The sequence below is a fragment of the Vanacampus margaritifer genome, chromosome 15 (genome assembly GCF_051991255.1).
Source record: "Vanacampus margaritifer isolate UIUO_Vmar chromosome 15, RoL_Vmar_1.0, whole genome shotgun sequence".
Taxonomy (NCBI): domain Eukaryota; kingdom Metazoa; phylum Chordata; class Actinopteri; order Syngnathiformes; family Syngnathidae; genus Vanacampus; species Vanacampus margaritifer.
In genome coordinates, this window is record NC_135446.1 from 6,499,664 (window position 1) to 6,514,117 (window position 14,454).

Genomic DNA, 14,454 nt, shown 5'->3' on the forward strand with positions numbered 1-14,454 from the left:
CACTTAGTTTGTTTTTTATTATTATATTGCATTTATTGTTGGAAATATATATATATAGATAGCTATTTTCAATGTAACTCATTTATTATGAATGTTATTCCACTGCTAACCACTAGATGACAGCACACTTATTCAGCTCAACTGTAAATTTGAAAGAAGAACAAAACTGAAATATTTCAACCTTGAATTTGTTCAAATATAATAATGCCAACCATCTCATCCTGCTTTTTAAGCCTACAGAAAGTGACGACTGTAGGTCAATTTCATATTGTACATCTTTGGGTATGATGATTGATGTATATTGTAAGATCATGAATGAAGTTTGGTAGTTTGGATAAACATGATTTGTTGACTGTAAATGGAGAGCTTTGTACACTCACTGCACAATATCTGTGTGATTATTATTTTTTTTGCTCATGCACCCTCGATATGTTGTTTAATTAAATGTGTTTGTATTAATTCAAGTGTTTTAAGACCCAACAAATTGAGCTTATGTAATGCACTTGCTGACTGACCCTTGTGCTACTGCAAACAACTTGCCAAATATAATTTGAATACAAAGTACACGTTTAAATAATTTGCGTCTTTTAAAAAGACATTGCCACAACTTGATACTCACTTTGTGTGCATTTCCAATACAAAGAAACTGAATAAGAAGCTTGTAGGTGGGAAAGGGAGAAACAGAAGCACATTAGTGAGCACTAATCGCATTGCCATTTAGACCGTAATTGATTTGACTGGAATGGGAAGGACTCTTAGCTTCAGGGTTTCCACCAAGGCTGGCATCATCATTTGGAGCTCATGGTCTTATTCAATAGAACGCGCCAGTTTAGAGGAGGGCAATTAGCGTCAGGCCATGCTAGGGAACAGCTTGTCGTCAAATCAATGCAGTCACCAAAATACGTGTGAATGGATGCGTCGGTTCAATAAGCAATGAAAGTCACAGTCGGAGGTGGATTCCACCTGAAAACACTCGTGAATGATTGACGTAAGGATTAGTTACGTTATCTACTAGTACATTTGTATTATCTTAAAGCCCTTTGGTTGTATTTGTTATCCCCCAGTGAGAGTTGGTGGAAAAGACAAAAACTAAAATCACTGCCTCAATAGCTGGGAGAGCATCCAGTCTGGTTTTACTGTAAATATGTCCCACTCGGTGGGAATCGGCGAAAAAGGCAGCTAGCAGCTGGTGCTTAGCGGGCTCCGGCGGGTCCCAGCCAACACACGCCCCCAGCTCACTGATGAAGACAGATGGATTGGGCCCCAGCCCTGACGCGCTCTGCCACGGACACCCTCCCCAACCGCCTCCTCACCACCACTGCCAGCCTCCTCTCCATAAGATTACAGTCGAGCTTCCGATGCAACCTGATAGCCTGTCGAGAAAAGCGCGGCTGGGAATTGATGCAAAACGAGATACATTTTACTAGAACTTTTGAACCCATCATTTCTTTCAGACCATGAGAACAAGACATTTTGTGATTCAGTCCTACATGTCATCAATATTCGGGTTTAGGTCAAAATTCAGATTCAGAATAACCCATTCATGTGTGTAAGTAGACAGCGCAACTCGGAACAAAATTAAAGTTGATATTAATTATATTACCAACCTTCACTTTCAGCCAAAATCATACTGTTCTTGACTTCCAAGTCAATCTTAAAAAAAAGATTAAGAGGAATATATTTTAGGGCACTGGATGAAAGATTCACATAATTCAATCAAACTACTAGTTATGGTCTTAAATGTCTTGCAGGGATTAAAAAGTCCTTTCACAAATGCAATATTGACATAACGGCAATATTTTACAGTATTTTCAAACAGACAGTCTACACTTTTATTGCCACGTTCCCTCAACTGAGAGCAAGAAAGAGTAAGAGAGACATGTCTATCCAGAAAAGGCAAACACATTGCATTTGCATATAGGCCATCAATCAAACGACGTGTATGACTAAAGTTTTATCTTGATCACGTAAACAACACAGTCGGGCATTACAGTAATGTCCGACTGTGTTTACGTGAACATAAAATCAATGTTACTAAAGGTTGACAGCAGCAAAAAATATATATGACAATATTGACAAACTTTCCTTAGCATCAAAAGATGTCGGCTCTCTTGAGGTCTCCCTGATTTGTTGGAATTTAGATGTTTCTGGGGTTGGTGAAGGACTCTGGTTGATGGCCTGGTGGGTGGTGTCTGGTCGGTGCTGGATTTCACTTTCCTTTCTTTTCTTTGGTCCTTCCTCGGGTCTCCTGACGGCCTCACGACTCTGGCTGGCAGTGTTTGGTTTAGGTGACCGTTATGGGATTTTTTTAATAGGTTTTAGGTGAACTAATGAATACACACACGCACATACACATACAACATAAAAAATAAATAAATTAATTAAAAAATAAATAAAATAAAAGAGAGAGCAATGATGATGACATGTCAAATCGGTAAAATTACCGAATGAACAATACTGAGCTCTCCAGAAAAAAAGAAAGGAAAAAAAGAAAAGAAAGATGTCGGCTCCATGACCCACTCGCTAGGAAGGTGTCACGGTAGGTGGGACTAGTTGGCAGAGGGTGGACCCAAATGCGGGGAACCACGCATGACACTGACACATGACTTTGACGATAATCCCACACAGACTGGACAAATACAACAGACTAAATACATCAACACTAATGAGGCACACCTGGGGAAACACAATAGGTTGAAGGCACTGATTGGACAAACACACTGGGAAGGTAAAAGACGCACAGGTGGGCGTAATCAGACATAACGAGACAGGGAAAGAACTAAGGAAAACAAGACAAACACACCTAAAATAAACAAAACCCCAACGAAACTGAAACACGACAGAAGTATAGGCGGAGTCGCGTGAGCAGACACTGCAAGGAAGGAGACATCCAATGCACATGCATGAATTTGACAAACAAATGAGATACGTTTTAAATACAGCACGTCATGAAAGGGAGAATACTCTGAATACCTCCTCAATTCCACCAACATGCTTTCCAATGACTAAGCAGAGGCTGCGGACTCTGAGGGGTCTCCCATCTCCAAGGTCAGGGTCAGAATGAGATCCACCCCTGTCCAAGTTCTGAAAGGCTCTGGATGTTGTGGGGCTCTTCTGGTGGATACGCCTCAGCAACATCTCGTGGACATCAGGATTGGGGTCTGCCAATCACCTGTCGTTGGGTGTGCTCTTTTTTTTTTTTTTTTTTCCTGGAGAGCTCAGTATTGTTCATTCTGTAATTTTACAGATTTGACATGTCATCATCATTGCTCTCTTTTTTATTTTGTATGTGGGTGAGTATGTATATGTGCGTGTGTATTCATTAGTTCACCTAAAACCTATTAAAAAATCCCAAACCGTTCACCTAAACCGAACACTTTCAGCCAGATTCGTTAGACCGTCAGGAGACCCGAGGAAGGACCAAAGAAAAGAATGTGAAATCCAGCACCGACCAGACACCAATCGATCGTTGAGTGTGCTCTAACTACAAGGGGCATCAAACTCCAGTAAAATCTATTCAGGAATTCTGGAGAGGACAGTCCGAAGCTCATATTCAAGAGGAGCAGTGCGGGGTTCTGGAGGGCACATGAGAGTTACTGTATATGCTTTAAGGACTTGGATAAGGTGCTTGAACTTGTCCTTTGGGGAGTTCTGTGGATAATGTTTCAGGAATTTTCAGTACCAATCCTCAGCTGGAAAGGGGCGGAGTGTCCTTTCCAGCTCGGAAATGAGATTGATCCCCAAGTGGAGGCTTTTAAGTATCGTGTGGTCTTTAACAGGAAGATTGACGCAGCGTCTGCAATGATGCGGACTCTGCATCGGTTTGTCGCGGTGAAGAAGGAGCTGAACCGAATTTTCAATTTACCAGTCAGTCCACAGTCACCCTCTCACCCATAGTCACAAGCTATGACTCAACCTGAACCAAGATAAGCAGATCAAAAAAGATTAATGGAAATTTAAACTTTTTTTTTTAACGTATATTTACTATACATGTCTGCTCGTAATTTCATATTTCTCATTGAATCACATTGAAAGTTTTTAACTTGTAATTAAAATTAGTGGAAAATTTCCCAAAATATTACAGAGAAATCGCACTTTGTCACCCATCCAAATTGGAAAGAAGTATATTCTCCCTCTACGTGCACATGCCTAACAATCTTTTTTTTTTTTTTTCTGGAGAGCTCAGTATTGTTCATTCGGTAACTTTACCGATTTGACATGTCATCATCATTGCTCTCCTTTTTCTTTTCTTTTTTGTATGTGGGTGATTATGTGTGTGCGTGCGTGCGTGCGTGCATTCATTAGTTCACCTAAAACCTATTAAAAATGCCTAATAATCAATCAAGGCCAGAGCCCCTCAACTCGTGGTTGTCTGCCACCTTGTTACACAAAATATAGAATTGCTCCAATAACACCTTCCTGCGCACAAATACAGTATATGTCATCCAAGACTTCCCATTCGCACACCACCATTTCCCTGCTGAATTTTTTGTCTTGATCTGCTTTCAAAGCGCTCAAAACAAGCTTGTCATCTCTTCCGTTTGGGGCTGAAGCGACGGCCCCTCTGAGGACCGACGCCAGTCAAAAAATTAAAAACAAGCGGTGTCGTTTAAAGGTGTCAGGTGGGGGTGGAAAAAAATCCTCCAATAATCTGCGAGGAGACAACAGAGCAAGTCTCTGTGACTGGAGAAGTCAGATAAGACGTTTTCCATTCTCCCCGCAGAGATTTGCAGAACGAGACAAATACCTTTGGGTTTCTCTGCGGATGTGTGTTCTCCAAAATTCACCCCAGGCAGCACAGCATTAATACCCGGCCCCGTCTCTCCCACACCTCTGATACTTTTGTATCATTACCCGTGAATGCTCTAAATGGAGGATGTTTAGTGAGAAACCTCACACTGAATGTAATGAATGCCCTGAGAAAAGTGCTGAATGTGTGTACAATTACAGCAGCTCTGCAAGGCTCATAATATTTACATGCTATTATGGCGGCATACCTCGTAGCAATGCTTCTCTGCAAATGTTACTCGGCGCCCTTTTCTTTGGGCTTTTGTCAGTGCTACTAAGCAGCCATCCTTTGTTAATGGATCGAATTGGACAGACGACTCCCCCTCGCTGCAAAGAATAATTGTTGTTAAATTACAGTTGTACATTATGATTATGATTTGCTGCGTTTACACACAAGACTCAAGGTTAAAAGCACACTTTGCTAGCAAGACATAGGGCCTACAAGGATCTGTTTTGTTTCTGGTTTGGGGGGACGGAACAGTATTGTAAATGAGCGGGATTGGCAGAAGGATACATGAAAAAAGGGAGAGGGAATAGCTCCAGCACAACTTCATTGTTGTGTCAAGTCCCAACCACGCAACAACCATCACAATCGCTCCCCCCTCCTTTTTTCATGTATACTTCCGCCAACCGCGCCCATTTACAATACTGTAGTTCCGTCCTCCCAAATCAGAAACAAAATAGATCCCCATAAATACATTTATCAATGTGAAAATAAATCCTCTTAAATTACCTCTGTTTGCTTTCTTCAGGTCGTTTGGTGGCCATTTTGAAATTGGGCACACAGTGGCCAACTCAAAACTGACCATAGTGTCTACAGCATAGGTGTCAAACTCTTTGGTCCTGGAGGGCCGCAGTACTGCAGGTTTAGGATGTTTCCGTTCTCCAACACAGCTGATAAATGATCAGCTCATTAGCAAGCTCGGCATAAGCCTGATAACTATCGTGCTGATTGGAATCAGCTTGTGTTGGAAGAGGGAAACCTCCAAAACCTGCAGGACTGCAGCCATCGAGGACCGGAGTTTGACACCTGTGGTCTATAGTGACAATAAGTTGAACGTTAAAAAAATAAATAAAAAATTGTATATTATATTATATTATATTATGCAGTATATTTTAATTCAATAAAGACGTAAGAATGATAAGATGTTGATACACTACTCATAAAAAATCTGGGATATTTGGCTTTCACTTGAAATGTATATAAAATGTCAAAAGTTCACGCTACACTGCAGTGGTGTCCAAACTCGGTCCTCGGGGGCCGGTAGTCCCGCAGGTTTTGGATATTTCTCTCCTCCAACACAGCTGAAGCTCATCAGCAAGCTCTACTAAGCCTGATAACAATCCTGTTGATTGAAACAGGTGCGTTGGAGCAGGGAAACCTCCAAAACCTGCAGGACTACCGGCCCCCGAGGACCGAGTTTGGACACCACTGCGCTACAGTGATATCATACCATGAAAGTAGGACATTTAAGTAGAAGGATGAACTGGTGGCATCCCGCTCTTCTTGAAGGGCAGCCCTCAGGTCATTGAGGTTCTGGGGTGCAGAGTTTCCAGCCTACGCAGCGACTCAGCTGATCCCACAGATTTTCAATAGGATTCAGGTCTGGAGAAAGTGCAAGTCATTCCATTTGAGGTACGCCGGTCTCCAACAGCCGTTCCCTGATGATGCCACTTCTATCAGCTGGAGCATTGTCGTCCATGAAGATGAAATTAGGCTCGTGTTGTCGGGCACAATCATTGGATTAATATTGTTATTCAGGAAGCATGGGCTTGTCACTGTACCATTCACAAAGTGTAGGGCAGTTCTATAACGATTGGACACACCTGCCCACACTAACAAAAAGCTCGTCTTGCGAACACTCTCCTTGACGGCTCCAAAATCGTTGGCGGGAATGGCGGCCATCATTTCCAAACATTTTGCTTTACTCTAATGCATGGAGTTATGTTTATTGCTCAAACACAACCTGTGCTACCTTTAACGTAACCATACGCTGTTAGTTAAAGGATCATCTGCGATCAAAATTAATATTGTGATTAATCTGCATTAAAACATGAGTAATGCAATCTTTTTTGTGATTAATTAATGCTTTAACTTTGACAGCACAAATTTAATGAATTAAGAATTTTCTAATTAGTCGTAGGTGGTAGCCATTTTAGATTATTTTTTGTTTTTTTGGGGGGTATTATCTTGTTCTCTGACATGCCGCAACACAAGTGGGCGACAATTTTGTATTTGTGAAATTAATATAATAAAAATGAGTATATTTATGCTGTATACATATTATACATTTTTATTTTATATTATATTTTTCTAATGCTGATTCGCCGTGGTAATAAAGTCTCTCTATAATTCTTTGTATTTTACTTTAAAAAAAAAAAAAACATTATATATGTGATTTAATAAAGCAATATAATGATGAATGATGCATAATCGCAATCATTTGCATCACACAATTTGATAAATTAATTGAACAAAAGCATTGAGAAGCCACTTGGGAGCAGAAAATGCAGGCTCTTTAGGCAACACAGTCTATAAAATATATTATTAAAACCTAACTCACTTTTTATCTTGCTAAACACTGAGATTTATTTAATTTTAATACAACATCTAATAACACAACGAGCAACATTTACAGTGGGCAGTTTATTGAACTTGTAAATGTGTTAGGCGTCATTAAAGCATGACCTTTTATTTTTCTACACTCACAAAAACCATAAAAGTTTGCACATTTATAATAATCATTTGCTGCTTCAACATTACATTCAAAGCTGTAAATTGTTATAACTACATTTTGTTAAAAACACAGTATTTACATAAATTGCAATACATTTTTTTTTTTATATTTGGCTTACTTACATTAATCTCATCACATAATTTACAGGCTCTCCAGAACTGATTAATGGGAATATTTTAGGAACAAAAAAAATCACAACAACTCAAACAACTACAAAAATCAGACATACAAACAATGCTCAAGCTAATCCCCTCCCATTCTCAAAAAAAAAATGCATCACTGGACTCATATTTGATGCTGAATGTCCTCTATCGTGTGTACCCAAATGGACTAGCCACAGAGCAATAGCTCCACAATACGATGCCATTTAACAGGATCATTTGCTTAGTGCAGTCAAGAATCATTCTGCTTTTAAACTTTACAGTGATTTCTGCGCCAATTATTTTATCCAATAGAGAATACATAACAGTACTTGTCGCGTTAATGACAGCATTATAGAATTGTGCTTAATGTTACATATGATCAGTAGATTAGAGCATTTGGGGTCTTCAAAAATCAGCTTTCAGACTCTGCTGAGATGAGCATTTCCTCGGCTTCTTGGCACTATTTAAAACAAAAAAACTAAAACATGTTCCATTGTGCACTATACTTTGGCACAATACTTGTACCCCATCCCTTTAAGGTCATGCAATATGGTCAAGGACAAGCTCAGGCTCGAAAGCATGCAAAATGCCAATATTTGTTTGGTCCAACTTCATGTTTAAGTCTTCATTGAAAAGTGCAAAGCTCATTGGAAAAAGTCTACAGAGGGCAGCGGGTTGGCAAGTGGACGATTGGCCTCGGACGAAAGAACTTTCCAAAGTTGCTGGTCTTCAAACATTAAAGTTACCTTTGCTAAAAGTGTCCTGGTGAGGAAATGTCACTTAGTCGTACCATTGCTCATGTGGATATGATTATTGATCTTTGTAGAACTGCACTTTAGCCAAAGTGCATGCTCCATCTCAAGCACCATTTTAGCCATACAGTGTACAAATGTACAATTGTTACAAAAGAAAAAAAAACGTGCAAGATTGACGGTTTTCAATACTTAAGGCAAAAACAATCCTCATACAGTATATACTAATATACATATATGCGAAATGATGACACCTATCAAAACTGTCGTTTTAAGTGTAAACACATCTAGTCAAGCTATATAAAAACTATGTTCAGTTTTTAAAAAGGGCCTGTCATGTATCGGAGTGGAGGTACGGGATTGTAAGCTGAAAAATCAAAGAAAGTTGCGTGCCCAGTAGAAAAGTGCAAATAATGCCAGTGTGTTTCTTCCTGCCGCGTTCCTATAGCTGGGAGACCTTCCGGGGCAGAGGCCTCGGCCTGGGGACGCGAGGGTCCGAGGTTGCGTCCAGCTTCATGCTGCCTGTGCGCAGCTGGTGAGGTTTGGGGGGCAGGGCGGGGGGGTCCGTCTGCGGGGGGATGGACAAGCTGTGTGGCAGTGGCACGGGCCTGCTGCGGGGGTTGTTCCTCTCGTAGACGCTGTACGGCGGCGGCGTCTTGTTCTCTCTGCGGATGGGCTCGTCGGGGGCGGCGCTGGGAGTGGTGGCCGGCGGCGGCTCGCCCGACGCCAGCTCGGTGCCCGACGCCTCTGACACGCTGCAGCGGCTGAGCGAGGAGATGCCGCTGCTGTAGCTGCCCGAGAGGACGGGCGAGTTGGAGACCAGGCTTGTGGAGTGGCACTCGGTTGGCGACGGGGTGAAGGGTGGCATGGTGGCCTGGCGGGGGCGAGACAAACACGCAAACGTTACTTCTCCTCTTACCACTCGTGTCTCAATCGAATTCGCTTTTTACTGAACAGGTAGGCGGCGATTTACGACCACGTTCTGTTATCTGTCTTAATGTCATTTAGACAGCGGTTGCTAACAAACTTCTGGTGCGATGTAATTTACAATCCTTAAAAGAAACTCTTCGATATCTTAATTTTGCTAGACATGCTGGATAACCACTGAGTGCTTCTCAAAATGTATTTAGCCGCAGTGTGCATTCATTTATACACTATAAAAATAGTTGGGTCCAAAATTGCCCAACCCAACATATTGGGTAAGTTGGGTCAAATGAATAACCCACAAAACAGCCCAAATGTGTTTTTTTCCCCCAAATTTTTTTGGGGGGTTGTTTATTACATAACCCAATTTTGGGGGGATTTTAATTTTGACCCAACCTTTTGTGTTTCATGACTTAAAAAGATAGATCATGTCTTATGATAAGTCTTAAGTGTTTAATTAGACTAGCAATTCGCAATGGAGATTCAAAACATTTTCATTTGTTGTGAATGATTAACTCCAAAAAAATAGCTAAATTTGGGTCAAAAAGAGACCAATACACAACTTTGTTCAATTTCACCCGACTTTCTGGGTGGTATTGCACAAAATGACCCAATTCTTTGAGGAGGGACAAAGCAACCTAATTGTTTGGGGTGGTTTTGTGCGAAACAACCCAGAAAGTCAGGTGAAATTGAACAAAGTAATGTATTGGTCTCTTTTTGACCAAAATTGTGCTATTTTTTGACACAATTGTTTTTAAAGTGAATCATTCACCCTCTCATTCTCAACCAATGGAAATTTTTCAAATCTCCATTGAGTGTTGCTAATTGTCTAATTAAACACTTGGGCTAATCTAACTTTTTGAGTTAAACACAAAAGGTTGTGTCAAAAATAATAACCCACAAACAACCACAAAAAATGTTTGTTTTGTAAAAGAAAATAACCCACAAAATTGGGCTGTTTTGTGAGTTATTCATTTGACCCAACTTATAAGTCAAATTAACTCAAATAGTGGATTGGCGCATTTTGGACCCAAATTGGGTTATTTTAGACCCAACTGTTTTTGAATGAATGAATGAATTAATTCATTTATTTCTCAAAAACACGCACACACACACACACACATATATATATATATATATATATATATATATATATATATATATATATAAAAGAAAATAACATTTTAGAATGTACATATATATTAGAAAGTGGAACGATATAAGGTAAGTATTATATAATTGCTACGTAACAAGAGGTTTGTTGTCTGATTGTGCCGACTGACGACGACACTACAAGTGTGCACTCCATCCTGCTGCAGACACACCACCATGCTGTGCGCAAATATATGCGCACAGCTATGATTGACAGCGCACGAGCTGTCACTCACACTTGCAGAGACGCTTTCTCGCTTCTTTTTTCTCCTCCCCGCAAGCCGTCACCTGCGACAAAAGCGCCACGCTTGGCGCTGTCGCCTGTGACGAGCACACAAAGACGACAGAGCGCCAGGAAAAAAGCCTTTAGCCTCATTAAGAGCTCCGTCTGTGCTTCCTAAAGCTTTACAGGACATCTATTAAACTACTTAGAGGACTCCCTGTCAATAAGCAGGGATGGGGTGTAAAATCACGTTAATGTTTATACGGGAATTCTATTCATGTTATTTTTTAGGGGCGTCAGGCGATTAAAATGTTTAATCCTAATTTATTGGATGACTTCAATAGTTAACTCACAATTAATCGCAAATTTTGAATCTGTTCTAAATGTACAATAAAATGTACAGTAAAATATTTTTTCCAAATTTTTCTACTCTTGCTAAGATAGAAGTGGTAAAAATGTTAAACTAATAGTTAGAGTTAAAATTAAAAATACGTAATGTATTGTAAAAAACGAGTGTGATATTGATTTGTGTTGAGGTCATTTTTCTGCCACTAGATGGCATAATTGCATTTGTAAGACAGTGGTGACAACGCAGTGCATTTTTCTTTTCATGTTAAGATCTATTTAGTTTTTAACATGAAGTAACTTGTAAAATTCAGAAAATTTTTTAAATTGTAAAATACAACTTCTCTCCACAAACATATGCATTATTATTACAGCTAAATTTTGATGTGGACATGTTTGCTGCGTTGCGACTGGAATTCCCACCAGTACAGGCTTTCCAAGTAAGAGGTGGTCATTAATCGCACCTTGAAAAATGAGTGACATTAAAGGAACTTTAAATTAACACACTAATTTTGACACCCCTCGTTTTTTTGTGTGCTTTCTAAAATGACCCAAAAAGCTGTCTAAATAGGAAAATAGTACAGTGTCTTTTGGACAACTGCTGTCATACGATTCAACGCAACGCCTCAGTTGGCCATTCAAAATACTGCAAAACATTGGCAAGACAAGGTCAAAAGAAACAGAACCAACCTTTTGCGGCGACCTGGACATGAGAATGGGAGACTGCGACCTCATGTTTTTCGCCGAAGAGCCTGCATGGTGAGAAGCAGAGAAAGAGAGGAGACGATGAAATGAAGGGCAAATTCAAATAGTTTGCGCCCACCAGCAGCGCGCCGTGACGCGGCGTGACTCATGCAAACACGAGTCGGCCCCGTGGCTCCAAGCGTGAATGAATCAAATGGTCGTGCGGGTCCTTGGGGCGGCCTTAAATGCTTTTTAGACGTGGAACAGCTGCTGTCGCCTCAGCAACAAGGGGGGGTGGGGAGGGGAGGGGTGGTAGAGAGGGGGGGGGGGGCTCAAGCATCTGTTTATTACATTACCGGGACAAATATATATAAGTAAATAACGGTTTAAAAGGACGTTACTCAAAGGGGGCCGATAAAATAAAATCAGTTTAGTCTGGTTAGCAAAACTACAAAAATGGAATGACAATCCTGCCACATTCTGCCGCTATTCTAATGTGGTATGTTGGAATACATTTGATTTGATCAAAAATAACGTCACATTTGATAGAAGCGATCCGTGTTTGATTTGAGGTTAGTCGAGTTCAAATATGCAAAAAAAATGCACAATCTGGACAAAAGTAATGAAACACTTCAAAATCAACAGATCCATCAATCAAGGGTTGACTCATTCACTGCCATTGGCGGCTATACACGTCAAAGATATATATTTTTTATTTTTATAACAGCTTTAAAAAATCCAATTTGATATACTATAATGTCTGCAAACCTTTGTCCGTGCGTGCATGTGGATTTTCTGGAATGGAATGGAATACCTGTGTAAGGTGGCCTGGGAGGGATGGGAGGGACTAGCAGCAGCTTGCCAACAGGGTCAGAGAAGGACGGCACGCCCTCTTTGACGCTGTCCAGGCTCCAGCTACTGGGCGTGGGTCGCACTTTTGATGGCACACGGACACATCACAATCACCACCACAACAACAACAAGATGGCGAATGCATGCACAAACGTGACACATCATGCGTGTTTGGGGAAATGCAAACATCATCATGCAAACCAAACATTGTGTATTCCTGTAACATTGTGAATATTATTATTAGCATTGTCAGCATTATACTGCAAGACAAAAGTACAGTAGTGTGACTATAAAAATATACAATAATAACAATAATAAATGACATGCATATAAAATAATATCATAAAATAATAATAGACACTAGAAAAGTGGAATCGGTCAAGAAATGTGGAAGTTAACCATAATCTAAAAATATGTCACTGTCACTTTAAGAGCGCACACACATTTTTGACTTGGAGCCGTCACGCGCCCCACATTCCATTGAGATTTAATGAGAGAAGCACCCCTTCAACAAAAGCCTCTCGCGACTTAACGGTTCAAGATACAGATTCAAGAAATTTTCATTCAAGGGTTTGGGGAACACGAGCATGTTCTCATTTTCTTAATCGGATAAAAAATGACCAAATGAGAGCAGGTTGAAAACTTATGATTTATCAGAAATGGAGAGAGGAAGGCGCCTGAAATTAACATGTAAAAGACAGGCGAATTAGTCCGACTTCTCTTGCTTAAGGTGAAAATAAAGGTACTAAATGACACGTTAGCCAAATAAAAGTTAGTTTGTCTGAAAGAAGACACTCGTGACTACAAAATGTGAGAATTTGATGTCTAGTGAGCAAAGATTGTGGCCATGGTGACGAATTGAAGTGACGTCACGCACCCACATTGCATTGAGATTGAATGAGAGACGCACACCTCAAAGAAGAGCCTCCCACGACTTAACTCTTCAAGATACAGATTCAAGAAATGGCTCGTTAGAACGGCAAGGGTTTGGGGAACACGAGCATGTTCTCATTTTTTTAATCGGATGAAAAATGACCAAATGAGAGCAGGTTGAAAACTTATGATTTATCCGAAATGAAGAGGAAAAAGTCGCCCAAATTAACATGGGAGAGATAGGCGAGAGAGTCCAACTTCTACTCGCTTAACTCTTCTTTGACTGCCAGACGTTTTCAGAAAAGGGATGCCGTGGGTGCCAGCCGATTTAAGCATTTTGACTGATCTTTTGACTGATCTTTCAAGGTCCACAGAAAATTATGTGTTTGGACTATGGAAACACACATACTACCAAATGAAAGATTGGACTCTCACCTTTCATCAGAAAAAAAAAGTTGTTTCTACCTTATTCCGTTTTTGAGTAATCAACAATAGAAAATGGTTAGTTTCACCTCTGTTTTGAAACAAACGTCTTTTAACGTCTTTGGCACTCATAGGATTTTACTAAACGTTATTTAACGTTTTTGGCAGTCAAAGAGTTAAAGGGAAAATAAAGGTACTAAATGACACCTTAGCCAAATAAAAGTTAGTTTGTCTGAAAGAAGACACTCGTGACTACAAAATGTGAGAATTTGACGTCTAGTGACAAAAGATTGTGGCCATGGTGATGAGTTGAAGTGAAACTTTTGACTTTTGGCAAGAGATTTGTTGGTTCCCGGCACTCTGGCTAATTGCTAAAACAGAGTGTGTTAAAATGCTATATGACTCACTGTCTTTGAACCCGCACAGAGGAGAGAGCTTTCATTCCTTAAAAAAAATTTCGACACTGAGCTAAAGATGGGAAAAATTCCTACAAAATGAGCTAAAATTCGTATCGGTCGGATAACGTATGCGTGCACAGCGTGTCTTGGAAAAAGGTG

General features: G+C 40.3%; 1 protein-coding gene and 1 long non-coding RNA gene across 7 annotated transcripts in view; both read right to left on the reverse strand.

The window, feature by feature from the left end:
- Positions 1 to 389: 389 nt before the first annotated feature.
- LOC144035379 (uncharacterized) lies at positions 390 to 5,671 on the reverse strand. Of its 3 annotated transcripts, none has more exons than XR_013288430.1 (4): positions 5,522 to 5,671; positions 4,998 to 5,115; positions 1,608 to 1,653; positions 390 to 1,373 (listed from the first exon to the last, which is right to left on the reverse strand). It is a non-coding gene; the product is annotated as an uncharacterized LOC144035379 (long non-coding RNA). The 3 variants fall into 3 exon arrangements; XR_013288432.1 differs by lacking the exons at positions 390 to 1,373; positions 1,608 to 1,653 and adding exons at positions 4,187 to 4,651; positions 4,748 to 4,865; XR_013288431.1 differs by lacking the exons at positions 390 to 1,373; positions 1,608 to 1,653 and adding an exon at positions 4,187 to 4,651 and having other exon boundaries at positions 4,748 to 5,115.
- A 1,745-nt stretch (positions 5,672 to 7,416) lies between these two features.
- dock4b (dedicator of cytokinesis 4b) overlaps positions 7,417 to 14,454 on the reverse strand; it is a 108,567-nt gene continuing 101,529 nt past the window's right edge. For 3 of the 4 annotated variants that reach the window (XM_077544419.1, XM_077544418.1, XM_077544417.1), the window contains 3 exons: positions 12,564 to 12,683; positions 11,756 to 11,817; positions 7,417 to 9,295 (listed from right to left, as the gene is read on the reverse strand). In XM_077544419.1, coding sequence (XP_077400545.1) covers positions 8,864 to 9,295; positions 11,756 to 11,817; positions 12,564 to 12,683 — 614 coding nt within the window. In that variant the 3' untranslated portion in view covers positions 7,417 to 8,863. The remainder of the gene's footprint in view (positions 9,296 to 11,755; positions 11,818 to 12,563; positions 12,684 to 14,454) is intronic. The other variant, XM_077544420.1, reaches the window with a different exon arrangement.